General features: G+C 40.7%; 1 protein-coding gene across 1 annotated transcript in view; it reads right to left on the reverse strand.

The window, feature by feature from the left end:
• Nucleotides 1-4,738: 4,738 nt before the first annotated feature.
• LOC135577095 (small conductance calcium-activated potassium channel protein 2-like) overlaps nucleotides 4,739-20,682 on the reverse strand; it is a 99,767-nt gene continuing 83,823 nt past the window's right edge. The window contains exons 7-8 of the mRNA XM_065044792.1: nucleotides 14,381-14,450; nucleotides 4,739-5,530 (exon numbers count right to left, since the gene is read on the reverse strand). Coding sequence (XP_064900864.1) covers nucleotides 5,246-5,530; nucleotides 14,381-14,450 — 355 coding nt within the window. The 3' untranslated portion in view covers nucleotides 4,739-5,245. The remainder of the gene's footprint in view (nucleotides 5,531-14,380; nucleotides 14,451-20,682) is intronic.

Consider the following 20,682-nt stretch of genomic DNA (forward strand, 5'->3'; position numbering starts at 1 on the left):
TTTCTTTTCTTTTCTTTTCTTTTCTTTTCTTTTCTTTTCTTTTCTTCTTTTCTCTTTTCTTTTTTTCTTTTCTCTTTTTTTCTTTTCTTGGAGTAGGGTTTACTGTTTAACCATTTAGAAGCTGAGCTCCTAAATCTTACAGGTCAGCCAGAAAACCTTAGTAAGTCTTGTTCCCCTTGAATCATGGTAATTGGTGCTAGCAGAGTGCTGTTGGTTTTGATCTTGAAAGCAGTCATTTTTCTGAGAAGGTCCTGCAGAGTGGCACAGCTTTGTACCTTCCTTACAGTAGAGCAGCAGACCCTGCCTATGTTTTCCTTGCAGCAATGGCACAGAGCTGTCAAATGCCATCTTATCACATTTGATATGTGACAGGAAAAACATTTTTCTTTTAGGTCCATAAGTTCATTTGAGAAATATGATATCTCTGGACAGAAGTATGGTTAGAGTCACAATAACTCCCAGGTTATGTGTACCACTGCCTTGTTGAGATGATGTCTAGGGGTCCATGACCTCTCTCAGGTTGAATCTTGTTATCTGTTCTCTCTTTATGTGTGCTAGGCCACATGCCTCTCAGGTGTCCTGGGGCTATCTTGCCTTTCAGATCTGTACTGGTGGCTCTGTCCCAGGGACATTGACAGAGGTAGCCCTGGATCCCAGTGCTCAGAAGCTGCTGAAGGAAAATACGTAATGCAAAGGGCTGAAGGTGGGCAAGAGCAACAGAGGGAGAGTAGGTGGCATATAAGGTTAAGAGACCTTTTAACCAAAACCTACATGTTGGTGTGTGCATGTTTTGCAATGATGCTTTCAGTGACTGGCTTTTGAAATGATAACTTCTGCTGAGTGATGTTTATGAAATTAAAGTTTTGGAGCTTTGATGATAGCTAATGTAACATTATCCTATGTATTGCGTCTGGTTGGGATGAATTTATAAAGTTAACTTTCATCATAGAATTCAATATGGTTGTGCACTTTGCATTTGTGGTTAAAAGTGTTTTGGCTGTTGCTGAACATTGCTTGCACAATGTCAAGGCTTTCTCTCCCCTTCCTCAAGGCCAGTAGGCTATGGGTGGGAAAGAGGTTGGGAAGGGACATAGCCAAGACAGCTGACCCAAACTGATGAAAGTGGTATTCCATATCATATAACATCATGCTCAGCTCAAGGAAAGGAGGAGGAAGGGAGTACATTCGTGTTTAGTCTGTTTGTCTTCCCAAGTAACTGTTATACATGCTGAGGCTCTGCTTTCCAGGTAGTAGCTGGATATCTGCCTGCCAGTGTGAAGTAGTGAATGAATTCCTCTTTTTTTCTTTGCTTGTGAATGTAGCTTTTGCTTTTTGCTCACACTGTCATTATCTCAATCCACATGTCTTGTTGCTTTCTTTCTATTTTTCTCCCAATCCCCCAGGAGAGGGGAGTGAGCAAGAAGCAGGTGAATGTTTGGCTGCTGGCCTGTGTCAGCCCACCACACCCTGTATGCCACAAGTGTTTGAAACTGCAAGTTAAAGTTAGGGGTGATTCTTAAGATTTCTTTTTCTTATACACATGTGAATTTCATGCACTGACCATGTTTCCATAGATCTTTCTAACTTCTCATAAAGGAATCTAGATTCTCACTCACTTTGTAGTGCTAGAGTACTGCCACACTTCATTTTGGGCAGACTTTTGCTACTCAGAACATCATAAAGGTTTTTTAAAGGACATTTTCAAGAGTCCAAAACTGCTCCTGAGGTAGGGGTTGGTTTGTTGGTTTGTTTGTTTGTTTGTTCTTTTGTTTTAAGAGCACTTGAAACCTCATATTTTGGAATTTTTCTGGAGGCTAGATGCCTGGCAAGATTGGCTTTTGAGATGTTAATCTACCATATGCTCTTTCATGTTTTCTCCTTTTTTTCTATTATAGATTTTGAGTTCTTTTTTTTTTTTTTTAATAATTTAATTTTTGTGTGATGAGCAGCCCTCACACTTTCGTAATAGTTTGACAATTTTCTCTTTATAAGGTGACAGATACTATTAAACTCAAACAGTACATCTCTATTGTCTTAAGCCCTGATTGACCAATATAAGTTAATTTTATTATTATGCATACATGGAGTTCAACATACATAAATGGTTGGCTCTGAATGTATATAAGCTCCACCTCAGGACTATATGCTCTTTCTAGGCTACATCTGGCATATATCTAGGTAGTCAGGACTGTTGGTGGAGGAAATTTGTTATCATTTCTACCTGAGCATGTAGATATGCTCCTAGGGATTAGGTTTTTAAAAGTGAGACACTGCAGTGTTAGGTCTTTCCTCCATTTCCCTCTTTAAGTGGTGAGAAACACCCAAATAATAATTATTTTGAGAAGAGTGGAGTAGAAAGGCCAAAGGACGTGCTTACTTTTTTTTTTTTTTATGATTCTGCCTTTAAAAAAAAAAAAAAGAAACAATATGAGCAACAAGAACTTTGATAAATGGAGAGAATGAACTTACTAATTAGAAAAAAATATTTCTGAAGATAAAACTTATTGAAAATTATTCATAACTCAATGAGGGGACAAGAGCTTTCAGGCAATTTGCATTAGCAGAACTGATATGGGCAATATGTTTTATTCTAGATATTAGGCACTTATATTTAAACCATTTATTCTTTTATGCTTAAATATTGTTTTAATATCTATCTAATGCATCCCTTTGAATGTCCATGTATGATTTGACACAGAGTCTTAAAAACTGAATAGCAGTAAAACAATATGCCTATCCCCTATATTTGACCTTTAATGATGACAGTGATTCAGAGCACCCAGTCTAGGTAGCCTAAAGTTTTAAATAGATCATGAGGAAACGTATGCGCTTCCAGAAGGTGTTCAGAACTCCTAAGCTGGATCTTTAACTTTTAGATAATGAAGCTCTTTCTGCATCAATGCCAACTTTTTGGAGCTGTGTGAGGTAAAGAAAAGCTGAGTTGCCCAGGTCTATCTGGAAAGATGTGCAGACTTACAATAGATACTGATTTGCAGAAAAAAGATCTGCAGAGCATTTTGCAAGCATATTATGAATGTAGTATTCTGATCCTGCTAAGACTTAACTATAACTTAAAAATACTATTTAAATTAATGTATTTAGTTTTAAGCATGGTGAATGGGCATGTTTGTGATATTATATTTAAATCTTTACAGGCAAGATACCTTTGCTAAGAGTCATTAAAAATGCAGGGATTAGAAAAAAGGCTTCAAAGTAACTGATAAATGGAATAAGTATCATCTGGAATACAGTGAAAAGAAGTTCAGGAGCAAGTGAAAGCTGAATTTTCCAATCAGTGAGACTAAATTGAAGTATGCGTGAGGCTTTTCAATTTGTAATACAGTAAATATGTCATGTACTTCTTGTGAGTGATATCTTGTTATTTGTAAACAGTCATTCCAATAAAAGTCTGCATTCAGTTACAGAATCAGTTTTGGAGATAATGCTACTTTTTCCTTTTACTGACCACTGTGAAGAAGCTTGTGTTTTGGAAATAAAAATTAAGTAAAGGAATTTGTGGTACAAGATTCAAACAAGGAAAGATGAAAAGGAATTTTGTATCGGGAGCAAAAAAATTAAACCCATAGTACTTTGTGCTTTTCTCAATATAAGTTTATATCTGTCTTTTCTTGGACTGTATTCACACGTAGAAGTACTTTTCAAAATCAGGTATTAGAAGGAAAGAATTATCAGAATTATAGAGATAAAATATCTGTAGTGAACCTGAGTCCTACTGTGCAACAGAGAATTGAGAGGTGAAAGATGACAGTTGCTCTTTCACAGCAGGATAAACCAGCTTGTTGGCAAGAATTTTCAATATGGAACTGTAGTTCTTTAAAAAAAAGTTATACAATCTAGAGGAGGAAAAATAAACCAACACCTTACAAATGTAAAAAAATGGTTTTGTAAACATGAAATAGCTAGTTCATACTGGAAAGATGAAAAGCAACACATTTAAGCTACAGAAAGGGTATTTCACATTCAATAACAGGAAAAATATTTGAAATTATACATGAAAAATGAGAGAATGGAAAAATGCAAATCTTCAAGAAAAAAATTCTGATACTTAACTATTAAATCCCTATATTACTAACAAATACATCTAATCCTGCCAATAGCGTAAATGAGATGACTTCATGACCTTTCAAAAAATCTCATCTAGTTGAGGACTGAGCTAGGACACCATTAGCACTATATCCATTTTTTCCTTTGGTAACTCAAAAGACAGGAACTTCACAAAAACAAAAGCAGAACTGTAAATACTGTGCATAGGGCTTATTTTTTCCAGATACAAAATACCAGCATGTATAAAGAAAGCACTCCCAAGGCTTGCAACCAGGCTACTCATCTGGGGTTGGTGAATACTGTGAAGTCATTATCTTTCCCAAGGCCAGAAAAGGTATTGGATAATCTCTTGAGCTTTTTATAACCAAGCGATGTCTATGGATATAATTTATGTTCATCAGTTATATATTTTATACCAAAATGGCAAAGCCTTTATTATAAATAGGCCTAAAGTGTGTGCTGATTTTCAGATTATGAAAGGTAGTGTATTTGGTTTGTGGAATTTTGGGTGTTTGAGAGAACAGCTCTTCTGTCTTGCCTAGCATGTCTCTGCTCTGACTTTCCGCATTACTGTCTTTCCAATTTCTAGGATAAATTATGTTTTTAATTAATCACTTCAGGGATTGAAGCTGTCAGTGACCTTTTAAAATGACTATACATACACAGCACAGTGTAAGATGAACACTGATTTTTTAAATTTTTTATTTGATTTTTATTTTTCCCTCCTACAGTGAAAAGTTTAGAGACTGAGTTTTCATACTGAGAAGATAATTATGCTTGAATTTTGTTTCTTAAAGTTTTAGAATTAAGTCTTTTAATAATGAACTTTTTTTCAACTGTTAAATTCCAAGTAATCAAGAAAATATGTGCAGAAATTCACCTTTTTATTATTGTCATATACTGTAGTAGTAAAGTTTGTTTGAAGTGCATGAATAAAAAGTTAGTGAAATTACAGGAGTAACAATATAATATAGTAATGTGTGTTCACTGTGCATCTGAGAGGAGGGCGGGGGAACAGTTTTCACTCATTTTGGTCTTAAATGTTGTATCCAGGTTTCCGGGATTCTGACATCAGAACCCAGATAACACTGATTAGAACCATAGGGCTTTACAATAAAAGCTAAAATATTGACCATATAATGGCAAAAAATCTTTATTTTTGTGGTTAACTTATTCTCTTCTAGCTACTCTCTGATGAAGTTGGTGGTACTGTGGAGGAAGACCTCCTTCTTCTTGAAAAAGACCATGATCGTCCAGCACTGTAGGCAACATGTTTATAATTTTGTGTCTGAGCCTCGAGGAGATCCCTTTGTTGTTGGCTGATTGTCTGGCTAATTAGTCCAGGGAGAGCTTGAATGCTATGAATTAAAGTTTCCAGTTTAGTTTCCAGAGTAATAATTCTCTTCTCAAAATCTTCACTTCTTTCATTTAAGTCAGAAATCATGTCATACATGATGTTTTGAGTCTGAAAGCAGAAGGATGTAAAAAAGGTTAAGAGAGATCTTACAAATATTGTAACATGCAGTGCAACTCTACAAAGGTTCTTAAATGCTTTTACATTTCACAAAAAGAAAATATGAGTCTTCTATGAGATATATTTCTAACAAGATCTAGCCTTGTCAAATAATTTTACTTGCAGATGCATGACAGACTCCCTACTGGTGCTAAATTTATTGAGCAGAAATGTATTGATGTTTTGAGTGGCATTTTAAATGTCAAGCTCTTATTGAATTCAACAAACACCAGACCTTTTTAGAAGTTTAAATACTTAGAAATGCACCATCATAAGATTTGTGAACAGAATTAGTTGTGTAAGTCACAAGGAGACCAAAGGTTCCAAAGCACAGTGATACACCCTTCACTTTTCTCTATTTGATCTGATTTATTAACACCTTCATACTTTTACTTCATGCTTGTTTTCTCCTTAAACTGTGCTTGAACCTGTTGTAATAAGAGTAGTTGGGTGGATTGTTTTTGAAATGTACAGCAAGGAGTAAAAATTCAAGTGTATGCTCCTCTACTTCTACCTCCCCCTATCTATCTGTCCTCTACACAATGGTGCTTGGTATCAGAAAGTCTATGGGGTAAACTCTAAAATGTCATAATGCTTAGTATAAATGGAATCTGAAGTATGTTAATTCATAAAGTCTGTCACTTTCTATTTGACTTCCATGTTTCTTTTGCAGTTCATGAAGGGAAATTACTGAAACCAGTGACTGAATTTCTCCCTCTTGTAGACTGAGACTTCAGATTAGACATAAGCTAAATTTAAAGTAATTGTTCATAATTCAGTAAACTGGATGAAGTTTATAATCCATTATAAAGGAATGAAAAGTTAATTGAATGACTACCTGAAGTGCAAAGCACAGAAGTATCAGGCAAGTGTCTATAATGCATTTCCTCTGTCCTGTTTCAAGATGCTAGCATAATTATTGAAAGAAAAGTAATCTACATTAAATCATATCTGAAAAGTCCTTATCAGTTGCCAGAAGTAGAGTGAAATGTATTTTCAGTAACTGAAGTTGTCAGGTGGTTCTCTACAGCAAAAGAAGAACAAACACTGAAGAGTTTTATGTTTGCCTTGGTGTTGCACTTTAAATTGATCTGGGTTTTGATATGCCTGAAGACATTTGTATGAGAAACCCTTGGAAAAAGTGTATAAATACTTTGAATGAACATTGAAATGAAGTTCATATAAAATAACTGTTATATATTGCAGTCTAATGTGAAACATGGAATGTTCTCAGCACTGTAATTCTCATTATTGTTTTATGTTTTTTTTGGTTTTTTTTAAAACAACACAACAACAGGCAAAGAGTATGTTAGGTTATGTGATAAAATCTCATCTGTGCACCCATAAATGAGCATAGACAGCCAATGGCAGGTGGGGGAGTTGAATAATACCCTGCCATGGCTACTCCCAGGCCCATAAAAGGAGCCAGAAGCCCATAACTGGCCCATCTCCACAAGCCCAGAGGAGCACAGGGGCAGAATCGAATAGAATTGAATGCTTGAGTTTGAAGGGATCTACAACAATCATCTAGTCCTACTGCCTGATCAATTCAGGAATGACCAAAAATTAAAGAATGTCCAAATGCCTCTTAAACACTGACAGGCATGGGGCATCAACCACCTCTCTAGGAAGCCTGTTCCAGTGTTTGACCACCCACTTGTTAAATAAATGCTTCCTAATATCCAGTCTGAACCTCCCCTGATGCAGCTTTGAACCATTCCCATCCATCCTTGTCACTGGATACCAGGGAGAAGATACCAGCACCTCCCTGTCTACTTCCCCTCCTCAGGAAGCTGTAGAGAGCAATGAGGTCACCCCTCAGCCTCCAAACTAGACAAACCCAAAGTCCTTAGCTACTCCTCATAGGACATGCCTTCCCGTCCTTTCACCAGCTTTGTTGCCCTCCTCTGGATGCATTTGAATACCTTAACATCCTTTTTAAATTGTAGAGCTCAGAACTGCACACAGTACTCAAAGTGAGGCTGCACCGATGCTGAATATAGCAGGTTAATCACCATTTTTGACCAGCTGGTTATGCTGTGTTTGATGCACCCCAGGATGAAGCTTGCCCTCTTGGCTACCAGGGCACACTGCTGACTCATATTGAGCCTGCCATTGACTAGCACTCCCAGATCTCTTTCTGCAGGGCTGCTCTCCAGCTACTCGTCTCCCAGTCTATACTTGTGCCCGGTGTTACTCCATCCCAGGTGCAGAATCCAGCATTTGAACTTGTTAAATTTCATGCCATTGATGATTGCCCAATGCTCCAATCTATCTAGATCCTTCTGTAAGGCCTCCTGTCCCTCAAGAGAGTCAACAGCACATCCCAGTTTGGTATTGTTAGCAAACTTGCTAATGGTGCATTCAACTCCTGCATCCAAATCATTGATAAAAATATTGAACAGGACTGGCTCTAGAATGGAGCCCTGAGGAACACCACTGGTGACTGGTCAACAGCCAGATGCAGCCCATTCACTACAACTCTTTGAGCCCTGCCCTTCAGTTAGTTCTTCACCCAGTGCACCATATACCTGCTCATCTCACTTGTCCAGAAAGATACTGTGAGGGACAGTATCAAAAGTCTCACTAAAATCCAGAAAAACTACATCCACCACCTTTCCTTCATCCACTAGGCAGGTGACCATATTTTAGAAGGATATAAAACTGATTAGACAGGACTTTCCCTTTGTGAGCCCATGTTGACTGTGCCTGATGATTGCATTGTTCTTTAAATGCCTTTCAATAGCACCCAGTATGATCTTCTCCATATTTTTTCCAGGTACTGAGGTTAGACTAACAGGTCTGTAGTTTCCTGGGTCTTCCCTCATACCCTTCTTGTAAATTGGAGTAACATTGGCTAACTTCCAGTCAGCAGGGACCTCCCCAGATTCCCAAGATATTAGGTAGATGATCGAGAAGGGTCCTGCCATAACATCTGCTAGCTCCTTCAGTACTCTGGGATCCATCCCATCAGTCCCCATGGATTTATGTACATTCAACTGATACAATAAGTTCCTTATAATTTCAGCGTCCACAAATGGAAAGTCATAGCTATTGGTATCCTGGGTTTGTCTGTTTCTTCCAAAGTCTCTCCCTATTACTGGGAAGATTGAGGAAAACTCTACCTGTGCTCCTATATCTTTTAACATTCTTCTCAGGGCCCTGAAATCTCTTTTGATTGACCTTGGACTTTTTTTTGCATTGTCGTTAGTACCCACATGAAAGAGCTAGAGTGGGTAATAGTCCAAAGGCTGTCCTAAATTCTTCAGTCATCTTGTGACATCCTTGATTCAGGCCCCAGGAAGGCAGCAAACTTCCCTGAAAAGAGGGTCCAGTCTGCAAATTGGTGCTTTCAATTTGCTCAGGAGGGAGTTACCAATGACAATAACATGCCATTTTTTCTTCTTAGTGCTGGTCTTAATGCAGGTCTTGTTGCGAGGGTTTCGTTGATCTGACCTTGGCAAGAATGCTTGCATAGGTTCTTCCTGTTATATCTCATTATGTGCTTTGTTGACCATACCCAGGGCCTCATACTTATTTTGTAAAGGTAGTTGAGAGGATAAGGAGGGGTTCCTCTTACAGCTCTGTGCAGTAACCTGCTTCCACACCTCCCTATCTCTTGTAACATTGCCTTCCTCTTGGTACAGAACAGATCCTGGACCTACTTCCTTAGTGGCCATGCTGAGTTTGACTTTTGTGTACCAGAGATGGCAGAGTACAGCTCAATTCATCAGTCTCCTTTTCAGACTCCTCAGTCTGCCAACCTCCTCCTGAAGCTGGGCTACCAGACAGAGCAGTTCATCTACCTGGTCACACCTCCCACAGTCTTGCTTGCTATCACCCTCCATCTCCAGGAATATCCTCGCACACACCTTGCAGTCTGAAACCTGTGTGGTTGCATTCTTTGACAGGAGCTCTGTCTGTGTGGCTGCACTGGTTACACTTCTATCAGGTGCTAGAAGCTCAGGAGAAGCAGAGGACGTGTCTTTTTGGCAGGTGGCCACCATGCTGCTGTGTACCTGCCCGCTGGGTAATATACATGTGCATCTGTTGTAATCAGTTGGGCTGATTTCAATGGCAAGCAGGAACCCATATTAAAGACTCAGAGCAAGGGATTCCCTGTCCCAACCCCTTCCAGAGTTGTCCAAGGAGATCCTCAGCCCCAGTATCCAGGTGTGAAACCCATCAAGATGAGTCAATGCTGGAACATGTTTTGGACTGAGGAGTGTTGCTGCCTTGGGGTATGGGACATGTTATAGGATGCAGGGGAAGAGTATTTTGGGATTGCACAGGACTCATTATGGGATGTAAAGGGAAGGAATAAAAGGCTGGGAAAGGGAGTCGATCTAGGTGATTTGGGGAGGAACACGTGTGGGAAAATGGAGGGGTAAGGGGATAAAAAAGGTTGGTTATGTGCAAATAGTTTTCTGGTTATTACACTTGTCTGGCTATGTCCTGCACTTGATCAATACAGTTTGTCCTATCTTATTATTATAAATTCCTTTCTAACTGTTTTCCTGGGTGAGGGACTCTGGTGTGCAAGCATGTAAATGAGAGTATGAGTGCCAGCAACTGGAGTCAAACCATGGCTTGGAGGGTCTTTTTGTGTGTGTGCATTGCCAGCAACTGGAGAGACCAGAGTGAGTGAAATCAAGTCCCACTGGAGTGGGACCAGGAGCCAGAGGTCCATGTGTCTGTGGTGCCAGTAACTGGAACAACTGTGGTGTGTGAATGAGTATATGAGTATTCAAAAAGATCAAGCCAGACTAGCCTGTGAGTAGGTGAAGTGGCCTGAGAGTCAGGTGTGGGTGGGTGGGGAGCATGTCTAAAGGCAAGACCATGGGAGGACGTGGCAATTAGAAGGACCAAGGGAGTTCCAGACAGATTCTGGGGGGATGGGAGGAGGGGGGCAGGGTGGGTTGTGTGTCTCTGTGGATGAAACCTGCTGGGGGAGGTGTGTCTCTAACGGCGAGACCATGAGGGGGATTGACTACCAGGGAATCAGAGGAGCCCCAGACAGGTCTGTGTGTGTGTGTGTGTATGTGCATGAGATGGTCTGTGCCAACAACTGGAGTAGGACTGTGGCCTTGGGGGCTCAGATGTCCAGGTGGCAGCATCTGGGGACAATGGGTTCCAGGGGGAGCTACTGGGCAGACTGAGTGTCTGAGCCCAGCTGCTGGAATGATCATCTAGTTGGTGTAAGTGGCAAGATATTGGTAGCAGGGGCCGGCTACAGTGGTGGCCTCTGTGACAAGAGATAAGAGGCTGCACAGTACTGGACACAGATGGTTCCAGCCAGCTCTGCAACAGACTCACCACTGGCCAAAGCTGAGCCACTCAGCAAAGCTGTGGTACCTCTGTGAAAGTATATTTAAGAAAGGGCAAAAACGCTGGACAAGCAGTGAGGAGTGAGGAAAAAAACAACCCTGTAAACACCATGGTCATAGAAAAAGCAGGGAGAGGAGGTACTTCAGGTGCTGGAGCAGATATTCCCTTGCAGCCCATGGAAGAGATCATACCAGAGCAGATAATCACACTGCAGTCCATGGAGGACCCCACACTAGAGCAAATGGTTATTTCCTGAAGGAACTGTGGCCCATGGAGAAACCACACTGGACCAGATTTTTTCTTGAAGCACTGCAGCCTGTGGAGAGGACCCATGCTGATAGCAGGGGAAAAGTGTAAGGAGGAAGGAGTAGCAGAGAGGAACTGTTATGAACTGACACTAACCTCATTACTCCTGCACTGCTTGGGGACAGAGAGGGGAGGTAGAGGAGTTAAGTTGAGCCTGGGAAAGAGGTGGGGTGAGAGAAAGGTGGTTTAGTTTTTGTCTTTATTTCTCACTATCCTACTATATTTTTAATTGGAAATAAATTAATCTTCCTCAAGTTGAGTTTGTTTTGCCTGTGACAGTAATTGGCAAGCGATCACCCTGTCTTTATCTCGACCCACAGGCTTGTTCATCTTCTTTTCTCTCTGACCTTTTTGAGGAGGGGAGGTGAGAGAGCTACTGTGTGGGGATCTGGCAGCCCCCTGACCTGGAAGACGGGACAAGGAGCAGAATGAAGCCCCCATAATCCAAGGGGAAATGGTTAGTGACCTGCTACACCACTTAGACACACACAAGTCTATGCAGCCAGATGGGATCCACCCAAGGGTACTGAGGGAGCTGGAAGAAGTGCTCACCAAGCCACATTCCATCATTTATCAGCAGTCCTGGCTAATCAGGGAGGTCCCAACTGACTAGAGGTTAGCAAATGTGATGCTCATCTACAAGAAGGGACAGAAAGAGGATCCAGGGAAATACAGGCCTGTCAGTCTGACCTCAGTGCTGGGAAAGGTTATGGAGCAGATCGTCTTGAGTGCCATTACAGGACAAGCAGGTGATCAGGCCCAGTCAGCATGGGTTTATGAAAGGCAGGCTTGACTGACTAACCTGATCTCCTTCAATGACAAGGTGACCCACTTAGTGGATGAGGGAAAGGCTGTGGATGTTGTCTACCTAGACTTTAGTAAAGCCTTTGACATTGTTTCCCACAGCATTCTCCTGGAGAAATTGGCTTCTCATGTCTTGGACAGGTGTACTCTTCACTGGGTAAAATCTGGTTGGATGGGCAGGCCCAAAGAGTTGCAATGAATGCCATTAAATCCAGTTGGCGGCTGGTCACAAGTGGTGCTTCCCAAGGCTCAGTATTTAGGCCACTTGTCTTTAATATCTTTATCAATGATGTGGATGAGGGGATTGAGTGCACCCTCAGTAAGTTTGCAGATGACATCAAGTTGGGTGGGTAGTGCTTGAGGGTAGGAAGGCTCTACAGGCTGGATCGATGGGCCGAGGCCAATTGTATGAGATTCAACAAGGCTAAGTGCCGGGTCCTGCACTTGGGTAATAACAACCTCGTGCAATGCTACAGGATTGGGGAAGAGTGGCTGGAAAGCTGCCTGGCAGAAAAGGACCTTGGGGTGTTGGTCGACAGCCAGCTGAATATGAGCTGGCACTGTGTCCAGGTGGCCAAGGCAGCCAATAGCACCCTGGCTTATATCATAAATAGTGTGGCCAACAGGACTAGGGAAGTGATCCTCCCCCTGTACTTGGCACTGCTGAGGCCTCACCTCAAATACTGTGTTCGGTTTGGGGCACCTCACTACAAGAAAGATATTGATGTACTGGAGTGTGTCCAGAGAAGTGCAATGAAGCTGGCAAAAGGTCTAGAGCGCACGTCCATGAGGAGCAGGTGAGGGAACTATGGTTGTTTAGCCTGGAGAAAGGAAGGCTGAGGGGAGACGTTATCACTCACTACAGCTACTTGAAAGGAGGGTGTAGCGTGGTGGATGTCGGTCTCTTCGGTCTCTTCTCCTAAGTAACAAGAGAGAAAATGGCCTCAAGTTGTGCCATGGGAGGTTTAGATTGGATATTAGGAAAAAAATCTTCATGAAAATGGTTGTCAAACATTGGAACAGGCTAGGGAAGTGGTTGAGTCACCATCCCTGGAGGTATTTAAATGACTTGTAGATGTGGTGCTTAGGGACATAGTTTAGTGGTGGACTTGTCAGTGTCAGGTTAATGGTTGGAGTGGATGATCTTAAAGGTCTTTTCTAATTTAAACCTCTCTATAATTCTTTTATTCTAATATATATGAATGCCTGAAGGGAGGGTGCAAAGAGGATGGAGCCAGGCTCTTTTCAGTGGTGCACGGTGACAGGACAATGGGCAATGGGCACAAACTGAAACACAGGAGGTTCTGTCTGAACATCGGGAAACACTTTTTTACTGTGAGAGTGACCAAGCACTGGAACAGGTTGCTCAGGGAGGTTGTAGAGTCTCTCTGGAGATATTAGAAAGCCATCTGTATGTGGTCCTGGACAACTGGCTTTCGGTGGCCCTGCTTAAGCAAGGAGGTTAGACAAGATGACCTCCAGAGGTCCCTTCCAAACTCAGCCTTTTGTGATTCTGTTATCCTGCTCAGCCAGAGAGGAGAACAGCATGAGGCTGTTGGTACTGTCTGTGTTTGTATGAGTGCTCTGTGTGTGTTTGTTATCTGTTAGTCCGGCCATGTATTATGTGATGTATGTCTGCTCTGTGTGCCTGTGACTACTGGGAATACATCTTCAGCTTCACTCATGGTTGAACCTGGGGGCATGGAGCTGTGACAGCCTCAACTGTCTTGAAATGTTGAACCTGGTTTGATATTTTCCCACTAACAGTTTGCAATTGAATAGTCTCTTTTAGTTGATCTCAAATATCTTCAAAAAGAATAACAAATCATTATAATATATCAGCAAAGTGGGCAGTTATTATTCATTATATAAAATTGTAATAAATACAGACCTAAAGTTATTTGTTTAAAGTCACTCCTTCAGAAGAGAACAGGAATGGAAAACCACAACCCTTAAGTTCAGTCTTTATGAGGGCCTGTGAACTATTGTCCCTCACAGCATAGTCTGTCTCTAGACAAGAAACCTCTTTATTATACAGGACTACACAAACATTGCCTAGGCAAAGTTCATCCTAAGCATTTACCATGATCACTGCAGTCTGTTTCAGCAGCTCTCAGGATCAGTCCCTCAGTTATGAAATCTTTTCCAAATGTTCAAAAAATAAAAGCTACATTCAAACCTTGATCAGAGCCATAAACAAGATGTTTCACTCAAATGTTATCCCAAAACAGATATATGTTTTCATTTTCTGGAATTAACAAACTTATTAACAGTATTTGCATGTATATTTCATAACATTTTCACTTATGAACTCTTCATTTGGAATAGATGAATGTTGATACAAAATAATAATTTCCTACTAACCTTTGCCAGGTCCACCAAGGTGTTTGCTTGATCATTCAGTTTCCTTTGTTCCATTTTTACACTTCTTAATCTAAAAAGTGGAATTTTAAGTCAGACTTGTGTGTGTGTGCACCTGTGTAGTCATCTTAGAACTTATAAAAAGCATGCATAAAACTTACAAGAACAGATAACTGCGTGGACATTGGCCTCAAGTGCTTTGTATAAATTGAGAATTGGTCATGTGTCTGCTACAATGAGAAGCATGCCTCTTCAACATCACAAAAGAAAAAGAGCAAGGAAATGTCATCTCCTTGAGACTCTTTGCCATGGGTAAAGTTGCATTCAAAAAGGGAGATAATTTATCCAGACTGTATGAAAGAAAGCCAAAACATTCCTCAACACCTCAGTATCATTACAAGTAGATATAGGAAGAAACACAGAACAAATGCTTTTTTGTCATTAATGTTGTAGCAATCAAGAATCTTCCCATGTCTACATGACTAGATACAGGTATTAGCCCTGTTCTGTCAGAAATGGATTGGATTAGCAGGTGTTTTAACCTGATGGAAACACAGTGATAAGTGAGTTTCTCATTACTTTAAACAGAACTTCCATCTGACCAGCAGCTAAATAATCAATATACTTGCCAAAACATTTAATTTTCTTACCACTCTGAACATTTGTGTATTTAAGTATGGTTACATTTTAAACTTACATCAGATATACCTTCCCAATGCACTATTTAAACTAGACTACTGTAAAAATTATGAAAGAAGAATCAAGGGTATATTTTCTCTTTAATGCTTAGCTAACTGCATTATTATTAATTAGTGATGCACATACTCTGAAAGATACGTAATTGACCTTTCCTATGTGTTCCCTGAATCAAATTCTATGTTTTTTCAGATTAACTACTAAAGGAGTAGTTTTTAGATGTGATTAAAAAAAAAAAAAAAGCAATTTCTCTTTTAAGTACAAGTGTTTTTTTTAATCTTTTGTAAAGTAGAATTACTTGGACTTTCAATGATTTTTCTGGTGGATGTTCTAAGCAACAAATAGCATTTTCAAAAGCAACAAATCAATTTATCAATTTATAAAACATATTATAGGTACCATGCAGTCTACTAGTAGCTCAACAGGCAATCAAGCTATGCATTCGGTTCACTCTCAAATGAAAATAAGGTTGGCAGCATTTTGCGGCACATAAGTTGCTAACACATACTTCAACTAGTTCTCATTTATCATCTTAGCTATATATATATCTTATAAAGCAAACATGACTGCACAAAAACATATAGAATTGTTCTTGTAAAGCAAAAAATAAAACTCTGGCAATGGCACAAATGAGCTACATGCCACTGCCAGACTGTATAGTACAGCCACAGCAGTTTCAAAGGAGGTATTCTTTTTCATTTCAAGGCTTTGTACGCCTCAAAGAGCTCCAACTGAACCCTAATGTGAAAAACCATTTTGCCTTATCTGAATTATTAATATGGTGGATGAAATTCTGACCCTATTTAAATTAATGACAAAACTTCCAAGGCTTTCAGCGGGATTAGAATTATTTCCTTAAACTCCTGGAAGCCAACCAATCTGTTCATCTCAAATAGCTTGATGTTTCCAAGATGGCTATTAATTTTTTTAACCTGGATGCAGAATTGGAGGGTCCAATTCAGGGACATTTTATTTTTCAAAACTAAACTGGGGAAAATGGATACAAATTACCACATAAATTCTGAGAAGCAGATGAAGGTTGTTAAGTTCAACAATGTATCAAGTTTTGAGGTTTTTCACATGTTGTTTTGTTTTGTGGTTTTTGTTTTTTGTTGTTGGGGTTTTTTTGTTTGTTTTGTGTTTTGGGGTATTTGGTTTTGTCGGTTGTTTGGGTTATTTGTTTTGTTTGGGGGTTTTGTTTGTTTGTTTGTTTATTTTTAATAAAAGCCTTTGGGGAGATACTCCAAAATCAGAACTTTGTTTCAGATATTTAGTTATTAATACATTTTCCATTCACATCTAGGCTAACCTCCATGAAGAAGAATGCTGTGAAAAATTTTTTCTTAATACGTGGGAATAATTCTGTTAAGGTGGAAATAAATTATTCATATAAAATTGAAATCCCAGCAGCTCATTATTGGAATGTCATACACTCTTCTTCCCCTGGAGGCTTCCTTCAGAGCACAATGTAAATGCAGCTTATAGAAATAGTGTTTTCAGAGGCTACAAGCTGGAGGTATTCTAAAGCAAATATTATGGAGGAGTCTCCAAAGTAATGAGCTATATCATTACTGCCCCAGAACAAAATATTTACTCAGAGATAAGCATGTAATGATTTGACTAAAGAATAATAATCCTAGTGTTTTGGCGAGCGCTCTCTCAAACAATTTGCAGAATATATATACTGCTTTTCTTATGATTCTTTGAAACATCTATTTAAAAAAGTACCAGCTGTGATCAACGTTATAATACCTAATGGTAACCAACCCAAAACCTGGCACAGACTGGAAAATATATCTCTAGGTAATGGCATGTCTTTAGAAGCAGCAGCCAGATGAAAATAAAAATGGCAGACTTTTGCTCATAAATTCTTTACGAGGAAATATGAAACATCTTGATTTTATGAACTTCACTTATCACAGCAAAAGATCATGATTCTGGATCGTGTTTCCATGGCAGCAAGCAGACCATTCGTGTTCACAAATAGACTATTTTTGCATGCAGACAGTGGTAAATTCTGCAAATTTAGGAATGAACAGCTCATACAACTTACTTCCGAGCTCTATTTTCGTTTTGTTGAAATAAAAAGACAAAACAGAAGAAGACAAACTGTAAAATATACTAAAACAACCAAATGAGCTCAGTGGGCTCTGTTCAGCAGCTGGAAAGTCCTACAGAGCCGCTATTGCTTCCAATCAGTAACTGCTGCATTTGGAGTCTAATTCTCTCATGTTCATGACGAGGGAATCCACAGTACCTTCAAACATTCCCATTAACTATCCTCTGCATATTTTCTTTATACAATATATAAAATGTCTTTTAATATTATTGTTTGGAGTACTGGTTTCACCTTCACCTTAATTGTGCGTGAGAAAGAAAAAAAGACTGAGACCAGCTGAAGGTAGAAGTCACAGACAATATTTTTAGACCTTTTAGGGATGCGATTGAGACTGCTATCATTATCTACTCTGATTTCTTGTATAAAATTGGCCCTGAAACTTCACATCCTTTCTTCCCATCTCCAGTCCAATGACTGGGAAGGTGAGGGAGGGGAAACAATAAAAAACTTAAGAATCCAGAAAGACATAAGAGAGCCATTTGCTACTACAAGGTCCCTTGTTCCCTTGAGAAAAGTTCAAGGATGTAAGCGGAGAGAAAACAAATTGCACACAATACTGTTCTGAATCTGGAAGAAAGAAGACTTCTAGAGCAATGTTTCTATCCATGGTCCATTCCTCATAATACCAAGAAAATTATCCATTTTTTTTTGCTTAAATACAACAAGGTTTGGAATGTGAAGCAAAGTGCTAAAGGACAGAGGGAAATGTATTACTAACATAGGTGTTCAAAGTTTAGCTGGCCCAGATAGGAAAATATGGCTGCTGCCACCTTCTCCACCCCACCCCCCACATGATTCATGAATTTTTAAGGCAGGTGCAGAAGACCACTTAACAGCTTGTGAAGCTCTTTGGAGTTGAAAGATATATAAAGCTGCAGATCAAATCTCCTATGCTTTTTAATTTAGATTCCTCTTTTCATACACAAGTGTGTGTACACACGCATACACACACACCCTGCGGGAATATAACAGAAGATTGCAAGAAGGATTGTAATTGTAAACACGCTCAAGTGACTTGCAGCTGGGGTGTCAAAAAACACATATCATACCAACTGTTGTTTAGTCTTATGTGCTTGATGAGTAGAACTTCTGTGCTTAGATAACATAGGCCTGTGATGGAATGACTTATCCTTGGTGCCATTTCGAGGCATATCAGGGATAAGAGGGTCATTAGGGGCAGTCAACATGGCTTCACCAAGGGGAAGTCGTGCTTGACCAACCTCATTGACTTTTATGAGGACATAACAAGATGGATGGATGATGGCAGAGCGGTGGACGTGGTCTACCTTGACTTGAGTAAGGCATTTGACACAGTCTCCCACAGCATCCTCACAGCTAAATTGAGGGAGTGCGGTCTGGATGATCAGGTAGTGAGGTGGACTGCGAACTGGCTGAAGGAAAGAAGCCAGAGAGTCGTGGTCAATAGGGCAGAATCTAGTTGGAGGCCTGTATCTAGTGGAGCCCCTCAAGGGTCAGTACTGGGACTTATATTATTCAATATATTCATCAATGATTTGGATGAGGGAATAGAGTGTACTATCAGCAAGTTTGCTGATGACACGAAGCTGGGAGGAGTGGCTGACATGCCAGAAGGCTGTGCTGCCATCCAGCGAGACCTGGACAAGCTGGAGAGTTGGGCGGGGAAAAATTTAATTAAATATAACAAGGGCAAGTGTAGAGTATTGCATCTGGATAGGAACAACCCCAGGTTCCAGTATAAGTTGGGGAATGACCTATTAGAGAGCAGCATAGGGGAAAGGGACCTGGGGGTCCTGATGGACAACAGGATGACCATGAGCCAGCACTGTGCCCTTGTGGCCAGGAAGGCCAATGGCATCCTGGGGTGTATTATAAGGGGGTGGTTAGTAGGTTGAGAGAGGTTCTCCTTCCCCTCTACTCTGCCCTGGTGAGACCCCATCTGGAATATTGTGTCCAGTTCTGGGCCCCTCAGTTCAAGAAGGACAGGGAACTGCTGGAGAGAGTCCAGTGTAGGGCAACAAAGATGATTAAGGGAGTGGAGCATCTCCCTTATGAGGAAAGGCTGAGGGAGTTGGGTCTCTTTAGCTTGGAGAAGAGGAGACTGAGGGGTGACCTCATTAATGTTTACAGATATATAAAGGGTGAGTGTCACGAGGATGGAGCCAGGCTCTTCTCGGTGACAACCAATGATAGGACAAGGGGCAATGGGTACAAACTGGAACACAAAAGGTTCCACTTAAATTTGAGAAGAAACTTCCTCTCAGTGAGGGTGACAGAGCACTGGAACAGGCTGCCCAGGGAGGTTGTGGAGTCTCCTACTCTGGAGGCATTCAAGACCTGCCTGGACGCCTTCCTGTGTAACCTCATCTAGGTGTTCCTGCTCCGGCAGGGGGATTGGACTAGATGATCTTTCGAGGTCCATTCCAATCCCTAACATTCTGTGATTCTGTGATAGCCTTAGAGGCACCTTATCAAACATGCTTGAGATTCCTGCCCTGCTGTGGGGAAGATCAAAGCACAGTGGAAAACTACACCTGTGTGAATCCCTAATACACGGGCAAAACCAGCAGGTTCAGTAATTTACTAGCAAGGACCAAGCTCTGCAGTGCCTGCGTTCCCACTTGCGTGCCTCTGCCTGGGTGCTGCTTCAGAGATCCCCCATTTAGCAAGGTAATGAAAATAAATTTACTCTTTGCATTTCATTTGTGGTTGGTTTTGTGGTTGTTCCTGCATCCTGCCTGTGCCGGCTCATGCGTTTGGCATAGTTGGCAGGATCTAGGAACAGCGATGCTATGGCTGACAAAAAAGTTGGGGACTGGGGAGGCCACAATGGTGATTCCCTGTATTCTGGTATGGCTCACTACTGAGCGCTGGACCCCCATGGCCACTTTCCTGGCTAAACCGGCTCTGCCAGAAGCATGGCCTGAGATAGAAGACGGGGCGGTGGTTACCCCCCAGGCAATTGAAATGGCTATGTGTGGGTTGCCATGGAAAGCAGCATCAGATTCTTCTCACAAGCTAGCAGGAAGATTGGGATGGTTATTAGTTACCAGTCTTAGAGCTCTTGGCTGTGAAGTTGTTGCATTATGGAGTAAAATGAGAGAATTGGTAAAGGAAGTCAGGACTTTACATGATGCAAAGGTGATCATGCAAGAAGTAATTACTATTCAAGCAGAGAGGTGCTATGGAGCTGCAAGATACTGTAGAGCGGTTGGTAGCGTGCAGCACTAATAAACAAAGGGACAAATATAGAAAAAGTAAGGTTTGGTTTCCTGAGTTTGTGCTCTCACCACAAAATGATCTTGGAATTCCAAGGAATGGGATGGAAATATTCGGTGTGAATCCTCAGACTCCAAGACTGAGTTTGTTTTTGATTTAGACTTTAAAGGCAGGGAGGTGGTGGAAGCATGACCCCTCATACAAGTTATGGGGCAGCAGGAACAAGTGGACAGGGGAGTGCAGATCATACATACTTAGACCCCAAATTAAGTAAAGGGTATTTTTAGAGATC

Source organism: Columba livia, chromosome W, assembly GCF_036013475.1.
Source record: "Columba livia isolate bColLiv1 breed racing homer chromosome W, bColLiv1.pat.W.v2, whole genome shotgun sequence".
Classification (NCBI taxonomy): domain Eukaryota; kingdom Metazoa; phylum Chordata; class Aves; order Columbiformes; family Columbidae; genus Columba; species Columba livia.